We start from the raw sequence: 20,044 nt of genomic DNA on the forward strand, positions 1-20,044 counted from the left end.
TTTTTGATTTTCATCTTTAATACACTTTACTTGAGTTAAATCTTTACTTTTCTTTTATCTCTGTTTGGCTAGTTCAACATATATTTTTTACCCTCTTTAGTATCCAATCTATGATAAAGATCATTAAAAACAAAATTTTTAGCGTCACATATTGTTCTTTTATACTTCATGCGGGTCTGTTTGATATTTTTCCCAATCCTCTAAGCTTTTACATTTAAACCAATTTTTATAACATAACTTCTTATATTTTATCTTTTCTTGCACATTATTATTCCACCACCAACTATTTTTATTTGAAAATATTTTTTTCTTTTGATTCTCCAAGAACATCTTTTGCTACTTGTTTAATAGTGTTTGTTACTTTATCCCACATCACATTTGCTTCTTCATGAATATCTCAAATTTTGAATTCTTGTATTTTACTCATAAAAATAATTTTATTTGTGTCTTTTAAGTTTTTCCATCTAATTCTGCAATGATGAATCCTAGTATTTTTTATTTTAAGTTTACCGTTGCTCTTTCCAAAAAAAAAAAAAAAAAAAAAAACCAAAAAAAAAAAAAAAAATTCTACCCAATCGTGTTTGATTAAAATGATGACAAATAGGTGGGATGTTGTGCAAGACTAGCTCAAAATGCATGAATTATGAAAATCTTCCAAACATCACATGCTCATATAGGTCCACAAATGGGCCACAAATGATTTGGTCAAGTATGATAAATACGATGAAGTATTGACGTAGCATCAGGCTAATCAAAGTCAAAATAGCTTTATCATAATCAAATACGCTCATATTGTCGAGGTTTTTACATTGAAGTAAAACAAAAAAAAATTTATTCGCTTGCAAGATTGTGGCACAAAATTTGTGTTGCTAGGAATTGATAAATGACATAATATTCTTCACAAATTTATTTTAGAGGCAACATTTACATATTCAGATGTGGCTCTCACCATATAGCACTTTATCCCATCTAGGATTCATAGGAGAGCTCCCATGACGTAGCAATTTATTCTGTATTGCACTTAGTTCCTATCTTTAGGCCGGAGTAATTCTCTAGCATTATTTCTCATCCATGCAGATATTATTCGTTTTGGCTTAACGACCTCATGAATTTGTCTTATTGATGTAATTCTCCGGGACTTTACCATTCTAAGACTGTTCTCGCACGAACATGCTTAACTTTGGAATTTTTTATGAAATTTCAATCGTTAAACCAAAAGGCCTTTGATGTTTAAGAGTTCAGCTTCATTCTTCTTAAGGATCTCACATATCAAGCAACGGAAGGTTTGCTCTGGCAGAGTTGATAAGCTTGAGCTTTTTTGGCATGTTCAATGATTATAAGTTGAAGCTATTTGGACAAGTAGATATGAGAAAATATATGAGATGAAGCGATGTTTAGTAGATGGCTAGGTGATTCAAATGATTGTGGGAGAAGATAAATGATTGATGAGAGATTCAAATAACAATTATGGAAAGAAAGTTTTGGACAACAAAAGGGATTTAGAAAATTATTTATTTGATAGTCTAAAGTCATGAAAGATGGCTTTGATATTCTATCTTGGTAGAATTTTGATGCACCAAGATCTCTAATTCTCTCAAAAATGTCTTGTGATGTTTTAATTGTTCCAATTTCTACCGCTGTTATGAGTTAGTTTTTAGCATGAGTTTTTTTTCTTGATGCATACAACAATTCTTTATCACTAAATTTTATGCAAGCTTTAATATGTTCTCAAGGTTTTTTGTGTGCAAATTGGACAAGCAATCCAATAACCATGGAGGTGAGTATTTATTGACGTGGAAGCATCTCTTTTGATGCGGGACGCACGCGAGTGCGGGCCCCTCTCTCGCATCCAACGCCTAGACTAATTGGTCTAGGTAAGAGGGAGAGCTGATCAGCTCCCTCCTTTGGATTTGGTGCCTCCTTGCATTTGTGGGCCCAATCCTAAATTATCTCGGGCTTATATATTTGATTAATGTGTTTTAGGTTGACAGTATTTTTTGTTTTGTAATGGGACAACTGCTGACTTTTCTTCTTTCCTTCATTGGTTGTGACCAACGGTTCTAGTGGGTGTTTTAGTTGTATCTTGGTCTTCAATTAGTGATTATCTTCCCTACCCTTTATGAATCCTTCCTACATCGCTCTCGACCACCATCTATTGCTTCATCTACCCCGATGGCTACACCTCGACTGTTTTCCTGCAGTTTTCTGATCTTCCAGCCTTGTTTTCACTCCACACAGCCGCCCTCCACCATTCCCCAACCTACTCGCAAATCTCAGCCTACTTCCTTCGCTATCGCTGCCCAGAGTTGTTGGAAATCACTATTTTCCTGCACTATTTAGCTTTCCTAGCCACCTTCTCCCGTTTCCACCTAGTTGTTGTTGCCCTCAAACAACAAACTGTCGTTGTTGGGACAGCCGATTCTTGCTACTCTACCATTCCGGCCGCCCATAATCACTGTCGCGCCCTATTTAAAGTCCCTCTACGACCGCCACCACCATCCGAAATCCACCCTAGCCTTGTGTCATATGTCTTGTTATTATATTTTTTTTTTTATTTTAAGTGTGTTGGTTGTTAACCATCTATTGGCTTTTTTTAGTAACAATATTTGGTTGCTTATTGATGTTTGGGATTAACTCTAGTATCATTTGGTGTCAGAGCTAGTCTAAGTCTAGTCCTATCTTAGAATCCTAGCATCCACCATTACTACACCCTACCTCTACCCAAAAATTTTCTTCCCTACTCCACATCTCCTTCCACCTACCCACCTCACCTAACCATGCCAAACCAACCGCAGAGGCAATTGTCAGAACCCAATCAGGTTTTTACCATAGAAGAATTATAGCGACAGCTCTGCCGAGTGCTAAAATAGCTTGATGACATTGAAGAAAGGAGCCATGGAGTGATCATCGACGTGCATGATGGTGAGATCCGAAAAGGAGAGTGGAAGGAACACCTGAATCCCTCCTGTAAATATGATCCCAGTGAAGAAGAAGACATGTCACAACACTTTGAGATACAATATCAGAGAAGTCGAGACATAAAGTGCTTGTTAGAGGATATAGAGAAGTGTGTTATAGATTTCTGAGATGAGGAATAACTACCACAAAGATTCGACCTGAAATATCTGAGAAGTTTGAATTTTGAAGTAAAGATAAGTTTGTCATATTTTGACGGCCACTTGGATCCGGATGAGTTCGTCGAGTGGCTCTATGCTGGAATTTTTTTGAGTATCAAGATGTTCCAACGGATGTATTGGCCAAACTAGCTACTAACAAGTTAATGAAGAGTGTTGTTTTGGTGGAAAAATTTTAAGTATATACGTCACCATAAGGGAAAATATAATTTCACTACATGGTCCAAGATGAAATTGGAGATGCAGGAGTACCGTCTAAACTTGTATCACTAAAGATACATCAATATCAATATCTTTTTTCATTTACGTGCATGAGTACCTTAGTGTTCTTTCATTATTATCATAAAGGGACGAACTCTATCATAGTCAAGCATGCACAACGAAAAACTTAGAATAGTCAATCTCATTCTTATTTTCATATTGTGTTGTACACAATATAATACATTGAATTATGCAATAAATGTTCATATATTGATATCAATAATATATAGTTCAATATGATCAAATAAACCTAAAGAATAGATAAATCATATATTGCAATATAAAATATATTTAATAATTAATATAATGTATTAGATTTAGAAGTAACCAAATACTACTATAATTTAAATATACAAGTAGTAACCTCGATCTATAATATATAAAGTATTTATGTTACTAAATTTTTATGACATTACTTATGTTTTAATTTAATTATTAGTTATTATTTATTATTTTATTATATTAGTTTAATTGAGCTTTCAACAGTTGAACTTTAAGTTTAATCAATGCAATTAATACTAATATTAAATATTATTAATTTAAACAATAATAGTTTTGGAAATTAAATCCTAACATTTGCTTATTGTCTTCAACTTTTCTTGATTAAAATTTAAAATTTTTATAGCTTAAATTTTGATCTAAATAAAACTTACTATTAAAACTAATTAAACTAATGTTTTAAATTCATAAATTAATATTTTTAAAGTCTTTACCTTTAATAAGCCAATATTCGCCCTTGCTTTAATAAAGCATTGTTTGCCCATACCTTTAATAAGCAACTGTTCAGTGACACATCTTCTCTTCTCCTTCCCACTGATCAGAATCCCTCCTTCCTCTACTTCTGCTCGATGCTCCTATTTCCTGACACCAAATGAAGTCGAGTCTTTTGTACAATAAAATGGCACTTTTACCGCAAACTTCATTGTCTTCCTTCTTGGCGTGAGACATTTCCCTCTCTAATGGCATCATCTTCCACCTTAACAAGCTTTAGCTTGATGTTGCCTTCATCTACGCAAATCAAGCACAAGGATCGCTCAATTCCTTCTTCTAGCAAGTGATGTCTCTTCTTTCTTAGCATCGCCTCCCTTCTTTTTGAGCGCACATGTTTTGATAGGTTTTTACCTCGTCTCTTTTCTCCCTTGATTCCTCTTTCTCCTCTCTTGAAAGCATGTTCCTTCCTTATTCCTCTTCCTCTCTGTTCATAATGCCCTGGACTGTCAACTACACAAGAAAGGTAAGTGTGCTCCTCCTTCCTTCCTTCATTTGCTGCTCTCGGCAGTCGAGAGAGCCACTCGTCTCCTTCGTCTTCCTTTTTTTTCTTTTATGCTTTCGCTCTCACTCCTCTCTTCTCGCTTGGTTGTTCTGTCTCTTGCTTGGTTTATTCCTTCAGCTTGAACGAAATGAGAGGATAAATCTTTCATTCTGATTTACCAAGAGCATTGTGTCTGTTTTGAATAATTGATGTGAGGAGGATTAAATTTCATTCTATTTATTTTATGTTTCGGTTATTACACAATCCCAGAACTGAACAATCAGAGTACACTCAGGGGAACATCTAAGCCGACCTCGCTTGACGAGAAACTAATTCAGATTAGAAAACAAGGGCGAACTAGTATTCTCAAATCTATCCCGAACAAAAAGTGCCATGGGTATTGGCACAGTGCAGCATATTGCTCAAATAAAGATATGGTCTATTTTACTTAGTAGAGTGCAGTGATGCCATTGATACTGACATAGTAGACACTGAAGAAAGTGATGATGCAAATGAGGAGTACCGACTGCCAGTGAATGAATTAATAATAGTTGTTTTAGATGTAGTGAAGGTAATGGCATTCATGCAGAGTACGAGATTGTGGTGAATCAAACAACCATTTTGCAGGTGTTGAGAGGAGCATCAACATGATTGGCATTTGATGTCCAAAAGGGCCTGGAGTTTGAGGAACTGATACTTAACACAGAGCAATCTCAGGTATGAGGATTTCATAAATTTTAAGCATATAGCCTACCTCCTGAGTTATGCATATCTAGGGAAGTTCAACACATCAAAGATAATGAGCTTGTGAACTACTACTAGAAACCCATATAAAGTCATTTGGGTATTAGATTTAATTTGGCAGTATACCCACTGATAGATGGTTAGACAAGAGGGATGAACTATAATATTTGAAACCATCTTAGGATCTTTGGGGGAAATAACATTCTATTGTGGGATCTAGGTTATTTCAAAGAAGAAAAGGAAGAGACATTTTTTGAATTGTTACATTGAGTGTAGTCCATTCTATCATAGATTTCACCACAGAGTTAAATCCCTCTTGCATGTTTACCACGAACGTGTATGAGGAGTGAAAAAAGCTAATTACAGATTTGATGACTCGAGGTTTTTTTCGTGAAAATATCCATCCACATGCAGCTGCAACACATGTTATGTCGAATGATAATGCATATTTATTTTATTAAGATGTGTTTTGGAATGACAACGCCTGCATGATTGATTTGTTGAGAAGTTACAGTAGATCTACCATCTTCAACGTGACCAAGTTGACGCCATACTATGAGGAGACAGAAGCATTGACGGATGAGGTCAAATCACTGGAGACTAATGTGGAAGCGTCTTTTCTGACACAGGAAGCACACAAGCGCGATGTCTAACCCTTGCGTCCAGAGCCTGGATCGACTAGTCTAAGCAAGAGGGAGAGCCGATCGGCTCCTTCCTTTGGATTTGGTGCCTCCTTTCACTTATGGGCCCAATCCTAAATTATCTATGGTTTATATATTTCTTTCATGTGTTCTCGGTTGGCAGTTTTTATGTTTTGTATCGAGAAAATTGTCGGCGTCTCTTCTTTCCTTTGATGGTTGTATCCCACGGTTTCAAGTGGTTCTTCGACTATATCTTGGCCTTTAGTTGGTGATTATTATTGTCACCTTTCCGAGGTCCCCTAACGACCATCACCACCAACCAAAATTCACTCTAGTCGTGTCATTTGTCGTGTTATTGTTCAAGTGTGTTGGTTATAACTGTTTATTGGCTTTTTTAGTAATTATATTTGTTTTCTTATTGTTATTTGTGATTAACTCAAGTATCATTTGATATTTGAGCTAGCCTCACCTTAGTAGTATTTTAGGGTTCCTAGTATCCACCACTACCCACCCCTACCTCCACCAAAAAAGTTTCTCACCCTATATACCTCTTTCGATCTTCCCAAGCCTCTCGTTCTCAGCGGCCGATGTGTTGCACGTATGTCGGGCTTTAGAACCTTCATAAAGTTCTGTAATACTGTTTCAAAAAGTCTTTTCAGTTGTGTCGACAAAAACTTGAATCTCTCCATATACTCCATGATAGTCCCTTCCCGAGTTAATGCAAATAATTGCTCATGTAGGGCTCATTCTTGAATGACTCGGAAGCGTTCCAATAAAAAATCATTAATTCTTCCTACAAACGGATTGGGTATCTAGCCTCCCTCAACTTAAACAATGATAGGGCTTTTCCCTCCAAACATAATCCCGCCATCATGTGCTCTCTTCCCATATTTAGCCAATTTACTGTGAAATATTTATTCCCCTAGTATACTCACCCATGTGCGTCTTCCCCCTCGAAGATCAGCACCTTTAACTTCCTAAATCTAGCAACTCCATCACAAATTCTTCTCCCTCAGTTGTTTCCCATCATATATTGAGGGTAAAACTTCCTCCTTTAATCTTATCCATATCTCATCAATGCTTCTCTCTTTCCTTCTTCATGCATCTTCACACCCATTGCATAATCTCTTCTCCATGTTTTGGCTCAACCGTCTTCATCATAAATCTCTAATCCATCCCCAATCGAAGCCTTGGGAGAAGTTTTTTGATGTGGGATGCTTTCCTCACGTTCCTCTCTGTCGATCTTTTTCTCTTTCAATTAACCAAAGATTCTTCGATCAACCCTTGGTTAGGTTTGGCAAACTGAACTGCAAGCAGGGTGTTGGATTGCATCTCGAAAGGTTTCCTCTCATCTTCTCCAAGCACTCGAAGTGGCTCAATTCAGTTTTTCATGGAAGAAAATCTATCGCCTATAGAGAAAAAACTTTCTTCTATGGTGGGGAACCTTTACTCCATCCCATATCTAATTTGACTCATCTCTTTCACCAATTTCTTCTCCAAATCTTTTTTTTTTTTGACACCATTATTTATTTTCTTTTGAAGCTTGTAAGTCGAGGTCTCATAGTTGATTTGAATAGAGATTGTTTTTATTGGTTCAATCACAGTCTAGTGGTTGTAATCATGGCTTTTCTATGATTATGACAAGCCGCAATCTTCCCACCCAATTTGTAGAAAAATCAGCTCGAATTGCGTCACAAAGAAATTAAATCGCATCGTAACTTCAAATTGAGACTATATCGATGGTGTTTGATCATGTTAGTTGCGATTTGATTGTTTGCTTCCAACGATCACGACTGTATCATAAGAATGTTCATGCAAACCTTACTACAGTACCCGAATCGTGCTAGTGCGTTCGATCCTAATGTTGTTAGCTCCAAATCTTGACTATATAGCTGGAAAAAATATTGTGTCTGGAGTCCAACGCAATATTTTCTCGTTTAGCTGAGGAGGTACCGTGATCCTTGCGATCATGCCAGTCCTGTTGTTGGCTCTCCAATACTCCAGGATCACACATGATCCAACCAGTCCGGTTGAATCATTTCCTGTCCGACTAGGCACGCAGCGATCCACTGGTTTCTTCACAGAATCTTGATCCAATTTTGTTTTGGTGTTTTTTTTTTTTCGTTTTAATACCAATTTGGTAGAATTCTTCCTAGAAATTAAGGCAAAATAAATATTTTATTTATCTAAAACAAACAATACAATTATGAACTTTTAAAATAAAGCATAAATACCTACAATTCAAGGATTGACGATCTCTCCGATTTCCTAAAATTCAAGAGGTAGGAAATCTCTCACAAATCTTGAGACTCAATAATAATCTTACACATAACCTTAATCTTAAACGAATTTTTCTTATTTTTATTAAGCAATAATAAATAATAAAATATTAAATGATATCCAAGGGAACCCAAATCACTCTGAAAAATATTATTGCTAAAATTTAATATGACTACAAGCAAAGGCTCTTGAAATAGTAAAATCAACAACACCCACAAGACATTGGCGTAGGACAGCCAGGTGATGCTGAGGTTTGAGGGGAAGCAAAGGTTATGGAGGGGCTGAACAGCACTTGCAGTAGAGGGGTCAGGGTACGGCTGGACAGCAAGGGGAGAATGGCTGGATGTGGGTTGCGGCAGCAGTATGCAGCAGTATGGTGGGTTCGAAGGGTATCGCCAGCTGCTGGATCGGTTGGAGGAGCTCGGCAGCCGTTGGAGGGGTTGGGACGAGCTGTTGCAACGTAGAGTTGGACAGGGTTGGAGCAGGTTGGGGAATGCCTGGGAGGGATTACGGCAGGATTGGAATGGGTCTAGAGGGATTTGCGGTATCGGGAAGGTCGGGAGGGCGGCGGGAAGAAGGCAAGGGAGTAGGGAAGAATGGTAGCGGGAGTTACGGTGCCTGTGGGAAGAACGGTGCCTGTGGGGGCGGGCAAGGGGTTCGGTACGGGAATAGAGAGGAGCTTAGTTGGTAGCTGTAGATGGGAATTTCGGGATGGGAGTGGCTTAGTAGTACAAGAGCCGGATGTGCAGGCATGGGTTACGCCATGAAGCAGCAGGGAGGTTCTTTGACTGGGGGCAGGGATGGGACATACGGATTGGAGGCATGGAGGGAGGCTGGAATGCAGAACAGCAAGATCTAGCAGCCGTGGGGATGTTGGTGGTTGGCTGGATTTCTGGACAGCAGAGTTTGGCGGCCCTAACCATCGGATACAGCCCTCGAGAGGAAACTAGGACATCGGCTGCTATTCTCACAGTTCTGAAATCAGAAATAACATAAAAAACTGAAAACCTAGACGGAAAACACACATATAAATAAAAAATAGATAAGCGGGAAAAAAAAACAGAAAAGGGGTCATTTTCCCACCAAATGAAAAGTGGAAGGAGCGGGTAGGTTCAGCCCCCCTCTCAACTGAACCGGTTTGGGCCAAACTGGTTCAGCTTTTGGAGGAAAACTCCCATGTCACTAGAAAATTCCTACCATATGCTTCATTTGGTGTCATCTGTTTTTTTTTTTTTCTTTTAATTCAAAATCAGAATGAGTCTGAAAAACAAGTGCGATAAATTCTAATTATTTGACGTGGCTTATTTGTTCAAAGCGATCAAGATTAAATTTAGGAGTATAAGAATATGTTCTGCATTACTTTTTCTCCCACTCGGTTTGCATTCGTAGCTTTGAAACCCATTTTCTGTGACCACGATCAACCATCTTAGTTTTTATGATTCTTTTATTCTGTTCAAACCTAGCCTAATTCGTTGAGGAATAATATTTTAAGTAGCTTTTATTAGAATAATGAGGTACGGCTTCATGTTCTTACATAAAAGCACTCAAATATTGGCAAATCTCTTGTAAGAAGATAAACATATATTTAATCATTTATGTTGATTAAATACATGATGTAACATTAACTATGGGTTATGCTCTGTTTACTAAAGACATTGAGATCGATTCTAGCAGATTGCAGCTATTTCAAATTCATTGGTACGATGCCAAACATGCTCGAGAAGGAACTTACGCATATATTCTGCAAACTTATCTAATCGATCTTACGCAGAACACTTTTGTTGAGCTGATGCTTCATATTTTTTTTGGAAAATGCTGTATATACCTTCAGTTTTTATTTTTTCATATTTATGTCAACGTGATTTGTAGAAAATGAGAGCTTGCATTTTGTAGAACTGATGTAGACACGATAGCCATTATGCTTACTTCCATGGATGCTATTTCACCACCTTTCGTAATCCTCAACTACTGTAAATGGTGGTGTTGGACTAAGAAATTGGCATGCACGACAAGAGATCGTGCAATCTGCAGGCAGCGTGAAAAACAACTGTAATAAAATGAGGATTACAGCAAAGTCGAACGTCTAATTACAACCATTAAAAGCGCTAGGAAATTATTTAGTAAATATGCACCCTACTGGATGCCATTAAGTATTCCTCTAGGACGAGAGAATATGAGATAAAGTTATCAAAAGGAATTCTATTCATCTATCACAGGAAGCTCTTTGGATTCTGAAGATGGGTGGGGGTGGTTAAATATGGCTAGTTTAGGTTTATTTTTATTTGCAGGAATCATAAGGTTAAAGGCCAAATGCTGTAGGGTTTTAGTAAATAAAATATCATAGTTCGAAAGTAAAATTACGTCATTTTAATCCCGTATAATCCCCTGATTATTTATATTGGGTCATTTTAATAACAAAGTCTATTGAAATGTCAAATTAATCCATACTCTTAAATCCTGTGGTGATTATTTCAGCCCATATTTAAGAAATATGGTGGTTAAATAGGCATCTTTATAGATGTTGGGACTAAAATGATCCTCTGCAAAGAATCAGGGAACTATTTTGATACTTTTTTAATTACTCTGCTTTACCTTTCACTTAGTTTCCATTTCATAAAGCTTTCCAATTTTCTGAGGACATTTTGGTTTTGTAATTTATTCCAGGGACTGGAGCATGGTGAGTTTGTGCGTGTGAAGACGGTTCACTTAAATGGGAAACCACGAGTTCTGACTCTGAAGCAAGATCTTCACTATTGGCCAACTTGGGAACTTAAATTTGATCCAGAAACCGCAACATGGCGTAGGAGAACGATCAAATCCTTGAATTCCACTAACTGAGAGTCTCAACACAAGGTATTTGCGCACCCCAACGGGAGATTTTTTATGAATTGTCACCCTGTAGAAGATTTGATTGCATATATTGATTTGTTTACCCTTAAATTGTTTTAGAACTGGGTTATAAATTTCAGAGTAGGAATGTCTGTTATATCAACAATCACTTAGATCAGTTTTTGTGCAGCGCGCATGATTCTTTACCCTTACAGACACAGTACATGTTACCAAAATTTGTATCAAATTTCTTAAAAGATGTGACATTTGGTTCATCAGTATCTTTTTTTTTAGCTTTGAAAAGAATCTTCTGATAATATCACAGTTACTGTTGTGAAGAGTGATGAGAACTTAGGTTCTTTGCGGAGGGTTTATTTTTATGAAGATTTGCATACGTACCACTCAATTCTTATGCATTTTCATATCTAACACCTAAACTTCAACTTCTACATAATGCGACCTTACCTATGCATGAAATGTATATTTCACTTTTTAGAAATTAAAATAGTGATATTTTTTATGTGGTTTGAAGGATTTTTAATTGTAAAAAAAATAAATAAATAAAGTTTAGGTGTTAGATATGTAAATACATAGAAATTGAGCGGTATTCATGCAATCACCCCCTTTTTTGTTTTTAATTGGCAATTCTGGCTGATTATTCTTTTTACTGTATCATTTATAATTTATTAAAGATATTTTAAGATTGTTCTATATTTTGTCCATGGAAATATAATCTTTTATTACGATCTCCGAGATTTTGATATCCTAAATTTGTATTATATTGTTATTCTTGTTTCTTGACCTCCTTAGATGTTTTAAGGTATCAAATTTTGTTTAGGGATTCTGCCATCCTGAACTATCCCAAAGGTTTCCATATTATAAATTTTATTTGAAGTGAAAATTTTAATATCTTGGACAATCCCTCACATTTGCTATCCCACCTTACCCATCCAAAATTAATATTAGAGATTGATATTGCAGATATTCTACTTGTAGTAATTTTGGTATCACAGATCACCTTAATTTGGAGAATCAAAGCTTCTTCAGCCTTACCTAATAACTTCTTTAAGTGCAGAGTCAACCAAAGCTATTGCACCTCTTGTAATGACATGTATCCTACCCTTATATTTGGAAAGCACTTGCCTTCATGTTATGGTGAAAAGGTGCACATTGTCCTCTCACAAAATTGAAAGGAAGTTAAACAATTATTTAATGTAAAGGATAAACTCAATGAGCCTGAGCAACCAGCAGCAACAATAACAACAACAAAACCTTTATCCCACTAAATGAAGTCCGCTACATGAATCCTTTTTCTCCATTACCTCCTATTTAGTTTCATATTTTCATTTAATTCTAATAAATTAAGATTATTTTATATACAATAGGCCCAAGTCTTCCTAGGTCTACCTCTGCCTCTCTTAACATAAGTTGATTCTAAAACATCTACTCTTCTAATCAGATCATCAGATGATCGACGTTTAATGTGACCAAACCATCTAAACCTAAACAAGAGGCATATATGAGAATTTTAAATATTACCCTTTTGACTTTAATGAAAGGCAAATGGCCTAAATATTTTGAATGTCAAAAGGATGTTTGAGACTGAAATAAAAAATGATAAAAAGGAGTTACAAATCATGATGGAGAGATGCCTGCTTTTTATGCCTATAATTTTAGCTATCAATAAAGAAGATTGATTCGATTGTTGTTATGTCTATTTGTTCTAATGTTCATGTCTATTACGTATGTAATAGGACTTCTAATTTTTTTTTATTTTCAAGATGGCGTACATACCATATCTAATGATAATTTAGACATTGCTGATGGAGAGTGTTGAATTTAATGCTTTAAAGGAATTCTTGTTAGAAGAGAATCAATTGCTAGGTCGTGAAAGAAAGTATCAAATATGCCTTGTTAAATAGGGTAATTGATGTTTAACTTCAAATTCATGGAGTCGTGTTGCCTTGCTAACCAAATGAAAGAACAATAATAATAATAAAGACATAAAACTAGGAAAATCCTTCCATTAACATAACTTGCCCAACCAAAAGACAAGGCCTAAGGTATGCACTACATAAAATTGATTATGATATTAGCTAAAGCATGTAAGATGATGCTCTCCTAATATTCTTTCAAGTGTGAGAAATGATTATTAAAGCATTTATTATCCTAAAGTGTTCTTGGTATTACTTGTTAAGAGAAGTCTAGGAGAGGACAATTACTTATAAAAATTCCTACAAATGTATTTTTAAATGAATACATTCGCCTAAAGATTACTAAAAATAATAAGCCCCTCTAAATTATTACTCGCATTTAGGATGCTAGAATTGCTCATGTATTAGTATGAATGGATGCCTCTATGAATATGAGGAACTTGAAGGCCTCACCTAGCTAAATATAAATACACAAAAACTAAGCACTAATAATCTTTTAATTCTAAAATTTTCTGATAACTCTAGTGATACATCACTCGCAAGTAATTTTTCATAAAATTTCGAGTTTTTAAATAAAACTTACCGAAGGTATTAATGGAATATTAAAATATAGAAATTTAGATTTAATTAAATTGCCCCTTAAATAAGTTGAATTTCAAAAATCTATAAGAATTTAACTACTTTACTAAATTTAATGAAAATTTTAACCAAGAATAGCATAAGCTAAGAAAACAATTATAAAAATAAAGTAGAAATAATTTATTAAATAAAATATTTTCTAAATTTTATGTTTAAAAAATTGAATAAATAATATATAAATCATAATTTAATTAATATAATTCCAAAATTTATGAAATTTTTACCATAAGTTTATGAAAAAATTCTTAACCAAACAAAATCTTAGAATTATTAAATATTAAGTAATTAAATTTGTTAACTAATTAATAATCAATAAAAATGAAAACAATTCAGAAAAAGCATAAAGTCCTTTTAAATTGATTTATTGACTCCAAATGGTATTAGAAGAAAATTTAATGAAGAATTAAGATATATTTTAGATATTTTTAAGTGAATTAATTAAATATTAACAATACTTAATATTACTTTCTAAGGAATTGTAGGGTAATCCTCCAAACATTCTTGAGTTCCCAAAATTAATTCTAAGCTTCTGTAATAGGTTTTTGGGGAGTTCAAATTCTAAAGCAAGTCATGAAGTTGAAAACCTTGAACTCAAATTTAACTCCCATTGACTTGGATTCTCATGTCACACCTTTGGGATATCAAGTTGCTAATTCAATAATCTTAACTCACTCAAACTTAATTACGTCAAACTCAAAGTCAAAGTCAAACTGAAGGTCAACAAAGCAAATCATAATTAGAAGATGTAACTAAATAACCCTTAGTCATCTAGGGTGGTGTTTCTCAATCCGCTAAGTGAGATGCCCTTCCTTGCTAAGACCATAGTTAAGTCTAGATTTTGTTAAGCTCATGTGATTGAGAGATTTCTACCCAACCTCAATTTAATATACATTTTAATAGCTAAACAACTGAGATTTCTACCCAACCTCAATTTAATATACATTTTTTGAAAATCCAACATAACCTAAACTCATAATTTAAAGAAATTTTGCATTCATAACCAATAGTATTGTATTGGCATGCATATAATAGCTAAACAACTTAATTAAATTCAAGTAGCAACCAAAAGTATGAGGGGAAAAATATGCATATGAAAACACACATCGGGCTTGTGCCTATGGTATGACAATGGATAAGTTGTAGTGGTTCGATATCAACATGGGCCAAGAGGTTGTGATCTAGTGATAGTGATAATGATCTCTTGATGGTTGTGACAACTATTACATTAATAGGGCAATGGTTATCCAATGATAATAAGTGTGGTTTAGCCACGTCTTCTTGACAATGATGGTCTGGATGCAACAACGGTTGGACGATGATGTAGTAGTGGTTGAAGATATTAACCACACTAAAAATCTAACTTCGAATGTCTCAAGTCCACTATTATAGGCATAAAACATGTGAGCCAAATAAATAATAATAATGTCGTATTGCACCAAAATTGTTTTATCAAAAATATGAATTTTTTGGGATGTGTCATCAATAAATTTTTATCATCAAGCACATTTCTCAAATACATTGCACAAGAAATATTCTGAATTCAAATTCACAATCATCTGACTAATTTCAACAAGTTTACAAACTGAGCATCTCAATAAGACAAACCTAATGTGTCGAGTGTGATCAAATTCGATTCTAGAAAAGCCCAAATTAAAAAATTTGAATTGTTGTCAAAGGCTTTGGTTCATCAATTGAAAGGCCAAATACCTCAAAATTTGGTATGCCTATATTCAAATAGAGCATCTCAATAATGTGTCGAGTGTGATCAAATTCGATTCTAGAAAATCCCAAATTAAAAAATTTGAATTCTTGTCAAAGGCTTTGGTTCATCAATTGAAAGGTCAAATACCTCAAAATTTGGTATGCTTATATTCAAATAGAGCATCTCAACGAAAGAAATTAAAGAGCCCAAGATCATTCAATTCTGAGCAATTAGGACACTTAAATATTGAAAAAAATACCTATGATCAAAGGAATCAATCTGGAGAATCAGATAGAGTGTTTTAGAAAATTGGCCCAATTTAACATAGTTCTTATTTGTATTATGGGGGACCACACAAAAATTTAAAATTTATGACTTGTGATCGAATACAACATCAAGGAATAGTATATCACCCTAAGGCATAGAAATTTTACCATGCAAAGGATCCAATCCCAAAATGATTGTTTCACTACTTTGTGGGGCTACGAAACAAAAGTTTTTCCCCTAATCTATATGGACAAGAGATTTTTTTTTTTTAATTTGAGGTTTGGTATCCCTAAATAGGTAAGCCCCTTTAGTTAACCATGTCCTTGAAAATGACAACTCTCTATTAAAATAATGGCTAATTATTTCTACAGACTAACATGGTAGATATCAAGTCATTTAGAGTTGAAAATTGAATGAATCAAATTTGGAAAAGTTCTTATCGAAAGTCAATGGACAGATAGTACGGAGCACCAAATATTGAGAGACCAAATGGTTATTCCATTCTATCTTGCGGTTGGGCATAATTTAGAAATTGAAATGATATTTTTGTTTCATAAGAATAATTTTTTAGAAGGTTAGGACATTTATTCAATCGAACATATCACCGAAAAGCATTAGAGAAGTTAATCCTACGAAAAAACAAATAGAATAACATCAAAACCTAATTTAAGGTGAGTCCTACTGCACTCGGTTTGTTGTTTTTCTATTTGTTTTTTCAGTAGGACTCAAAGATTTCAAGCCCACTAAGGAATGAAACCTAATCTGACTCATACATACAAACCTCCTAAAATAGACGGCCAGTTAACACCTACACTTTAAAATCATGTCGATAATCACATGTATGTTAAGAGTTGTAGTTTTTTATAATTAGAATAGATGCGTTAGGACTTAGAACTTGATTGTAAGATTAAGAGGTCTGTATAGACATATACTTCTCACACATGTAAATATTTTGAAATTTTAAAAATTTAAATTTTATTATTAATGTAATATAAAGTTGACTTAACTAATCCAACTGAAAAAAGATAGGCATGATCAATCAGAAGCAATCAATTGAGGAAAGTCTAATTAATTATATTTTTCTATTAGTGAGACTCTAAGAGTTTAATGCAAGCTGTGAAAGGGTTATGCAAGTCCTTATTTGCTACATGTTAGAAGAGTCTTAAAGTCAAATCAAGTACAAAATGCAAATTCACCCAAGAAGGGCCTTAATTCTCACATGTATGATCCTACTTTATGAGTAATAGGTGAAGGCCCAATGAGACGAAGAGAAAGTATGTTGATCCCTTGCCTTTCTCTTCTTCCTTCCTAATTACATTTCCTTCATATTCAAACTCCTTCCTATTTTATTTTTTAGCTATTATAAATGTGTGGTTTAGCTTGCTTAGTCTTAGCTTTTGATTAATTTCAGATTTCAGATTTTTGTCAGGATAGCCGCCGGCATCTACTTCCCCTTCGAAGGATGTATCCAATTGGGTGGTGCTCTGGCCTGAGGTAATGATTATCTTCCTCCTATTCCCTTCTACATCTTCCCACATCGCTCGTTGTAGCTGCCCAAAATAGCACTCGGTTTGTTGTTTTGTGCAGTCCACAGCCTACCAGCCACCTTCCCCTCCCTTCCAGCTTGTTGCCGCCCAAACTGCACCTCCTTCCTGTTGTCCCAGCTCAACCACTAAGACACTACCACCAAGGACAGCCAGGGTACACCTCCTTCCTGCTGTCCCTACCGCTATCCACCCTAACGCCTCGTTGTCATCACCCAGGACAGCCTCCAATCTTGTTGTAACTGTATTTTTGCACCTCCTCCTCGTTGCCACCAGCAATCCTTTATTGCCGCCACCCTCGCCAATCATCCTGATATACCTAGCAGACCTCCACCATTCTTTGGATACACTTTAGTGGTGTTTGCCTATGTAGTTTTAGGTTTGTTATCATTTATTTCATGTTTGAAGAGTCGTCTTTGTAATCCTATTTGAATTTAGAAATAATGTTTATATTTATATTGTGGTTTAGGATGACTCCATTATCATTTGGTATCAGAGTTAGCTTAACCCTAATACTATTCTAGGGTTTCCTAACATAAGCCGCTACCCAAGTCACCTCCACCAAAATTTTCTTTCCTATTCCCAAACTCTAGCCAAACTTTGACTAACCATAATCTCCCCTTGCTGATTTTCCAAATCAGCAACCCCAAATTAGTTTTCCTACACCTTCAATTAAGCTTTGACATCCTCTTTCACCTCGCAACTATAAATTATAGCCATGCCACCAAGGAGATATATGTCTGCCGATTTCAACAGAAGCTTGCGGATATTGAGGATGGAACCACGGAGGAGAGTATCCTTGACCGAGATCTGAAGAATCAAAGGACAGCAAGGGACGATGATCTGAATCCCTTCCATAAGGAGGACTTTAGTGATGCAAAAGACCGGCCATGACGCTTTGGATTTCAGTATCAGAGGAGGCCAAGAAAAAAGCCAGCATGTGGAGGACGGGAGATTCTGAAGGTGAAGCAGGAGATTCGACGTCAATTTCTACCAGCTTACTATAAATAAGTTTCAAACTCTAGCTTTAGAAGTGGAAAGACCACTTCACCGGGCGACCACCACGTCTTACAGGTAGCGCTCAACCTCGAGGTCTTATAGTCAGAAGACACCCAAGAGAATATCCAAGCTGACCACATCAGATAATAGCACAATCAGATGAACTTTACATTCCCCAAGTTCAACCAACAATGGAGAATGCCTCACTCAAGGATGCACATATGAGGCCTTTCCCAGCAATGGCGAAATTCTTCCCTATCGAACCAAAATTTCAACCTCTTTTATATTGCTAGTTCCCTCCATTCATCTCATACGAACCCACTTTCTTGCAACCATCAAATGCTCATATACAACTTAGCACAATTTCATCTTACTATATTAATTTATTCTATGTTCATTCATGTCAACCATTTGGGTATTGTTGTTGAAAGGTGACATTTTCTACCTTTCACCGGTTATCAAGTTTGTGAGAATTAATTCTAACTTGGGGGCAACATTCTCCATTATTAGGTCATTTATATCAACATCATGGGCAGAGTTATGGCTAGGTAGTTCTTTTACAATCTACTTGGGCATCAAACCTACAAAAATTAATTTTAGGATCGCGGGCAACTTTCACTACAACCTTGAAAGGTTAATTATGTCAACATCTTAAACACGATCATAGTTAAACAATTTCTCTACATTCAAGATAAGAATATTGATAACTATATCTCTCAAGCCTTCTCATAAATATAAAAAATTTTACTAAAATAATTCAAGTTATAAAATACTCTCTGTTTGTACTTCTACTCCCTATATGAGGACATAGCATGATCTCAAATGGGCTGAAACAATCTAAATACGAACTAACACTTTTCATCTCTTTCTTAGTGAAGGTCAAGTTGATAGAATTCACTCTTTTAATATTATTTTTCATTGTTCAAGAGCAAGCAAAATCTTCTATTATACATCTAATAATGGAACCATTTTAACTATTTTAGGTCTCATGATTTTTTCCCTGTTGTGGCTTTTATGTAAGAAACTTTGGTCTCCTGTCTATTAGCTCTCTTTTTATGTGTATGTTGGATCTTTTATAATGTTAAGATGTTAATAAATCACTCTATCACCATAAATTCTTTGTCACAAAATATTAGCATTGAACAAAGTTTTTACGTACATAAATAAATTTTGAGTAGCTTATAACTTTTCAAGTGAAATTTTAAGAAAATAGAGAAATTAGTGCGCATAACTAAGTTAATATAATTTTATTATTATGAATTGTAAATAATAAAAGATGTCTGTCCTACAACAAAATATGTAATAATATAATATAGTAGGCATAAATTATGGAACATATATTCCATAATGAAAATGAGAATTTGAGGTAATTGAGTAAACATCCATTGATGGTGGATAGTTATCTTCATCAATCATCCTTTAAGAGGGGAGATGTGATTATAAAGAAGACGTCATCGAATGCTCGAAGGTGATAGACATAATGTGTCAATTATTGCCAAACATTAGGCGAAAATATCCTAGATAAATTACACCTTGGGTAACCAGCAATGGTTTACTAGTTTGTTCCCCTAATGAAAGGAGAAATTGGCAACCAATGTGACAAGCATTGAATTTCAATGGTTGATTTGTAAGCATCAGAGTTTGGTTACGATGGCCAGGGTGATGATTAGTAGCTAGCTCGCTCATTTTTAATGCGGGGACACATGCAACTAATGGGTATTTGTCATCTATCAGTGATTGATAAGCATTAGATATTTATATGTGTTGGGTAATATTAAACCAAGAATATTAGATATTGAGTGATGAACAATGACCTGC

The 20,044-nt window shown here is 35.2% G+C and overlaps 1 protein-coding gene across 1 annotated transcript in view; it reads left to right on the plus strand.

Annotated features, from left to right (window-relative positions):
* The window catches only part of LOC110024101 (protease Do-like 7), a 161,367-nt gene extending 149,967 nt beyond the window's left edge, over nt 1-11,400 (plus strand). The window contains exon 24 of the mRNA XM_020723860.1: nt 10,977-11,400. Coding sequence (XP_020579519.1) covers nt 10,977-11,150 — 174 coding nt within the window. The 3' untranslated portion in view covers nt 11,151-11,400. The remainder of the gene's footprint in view (nt 1-10,976) is intronic.
* The last annotated feature ends 8,644 nt before the right edge of the window (nt 11,401-20,044 follow it).

This window comes from Phalaenopsis equestris, unplaced genomic scaffold, assembly GCF_001263595.1.
Source record: "Phalaenopsis equestris unplaced genomic scaffold, ASM126359v1 Scaffold000246, whole genome shotgun sequence".
In the NCBI taxonomy this organism is placed as follows: Eukaryota; Viridiplantae; Streptophyta; class Magnoliopsida; order Asparagales; family Orchidaceae; genus Phalaenopsis; species Phalaenopsis equestris.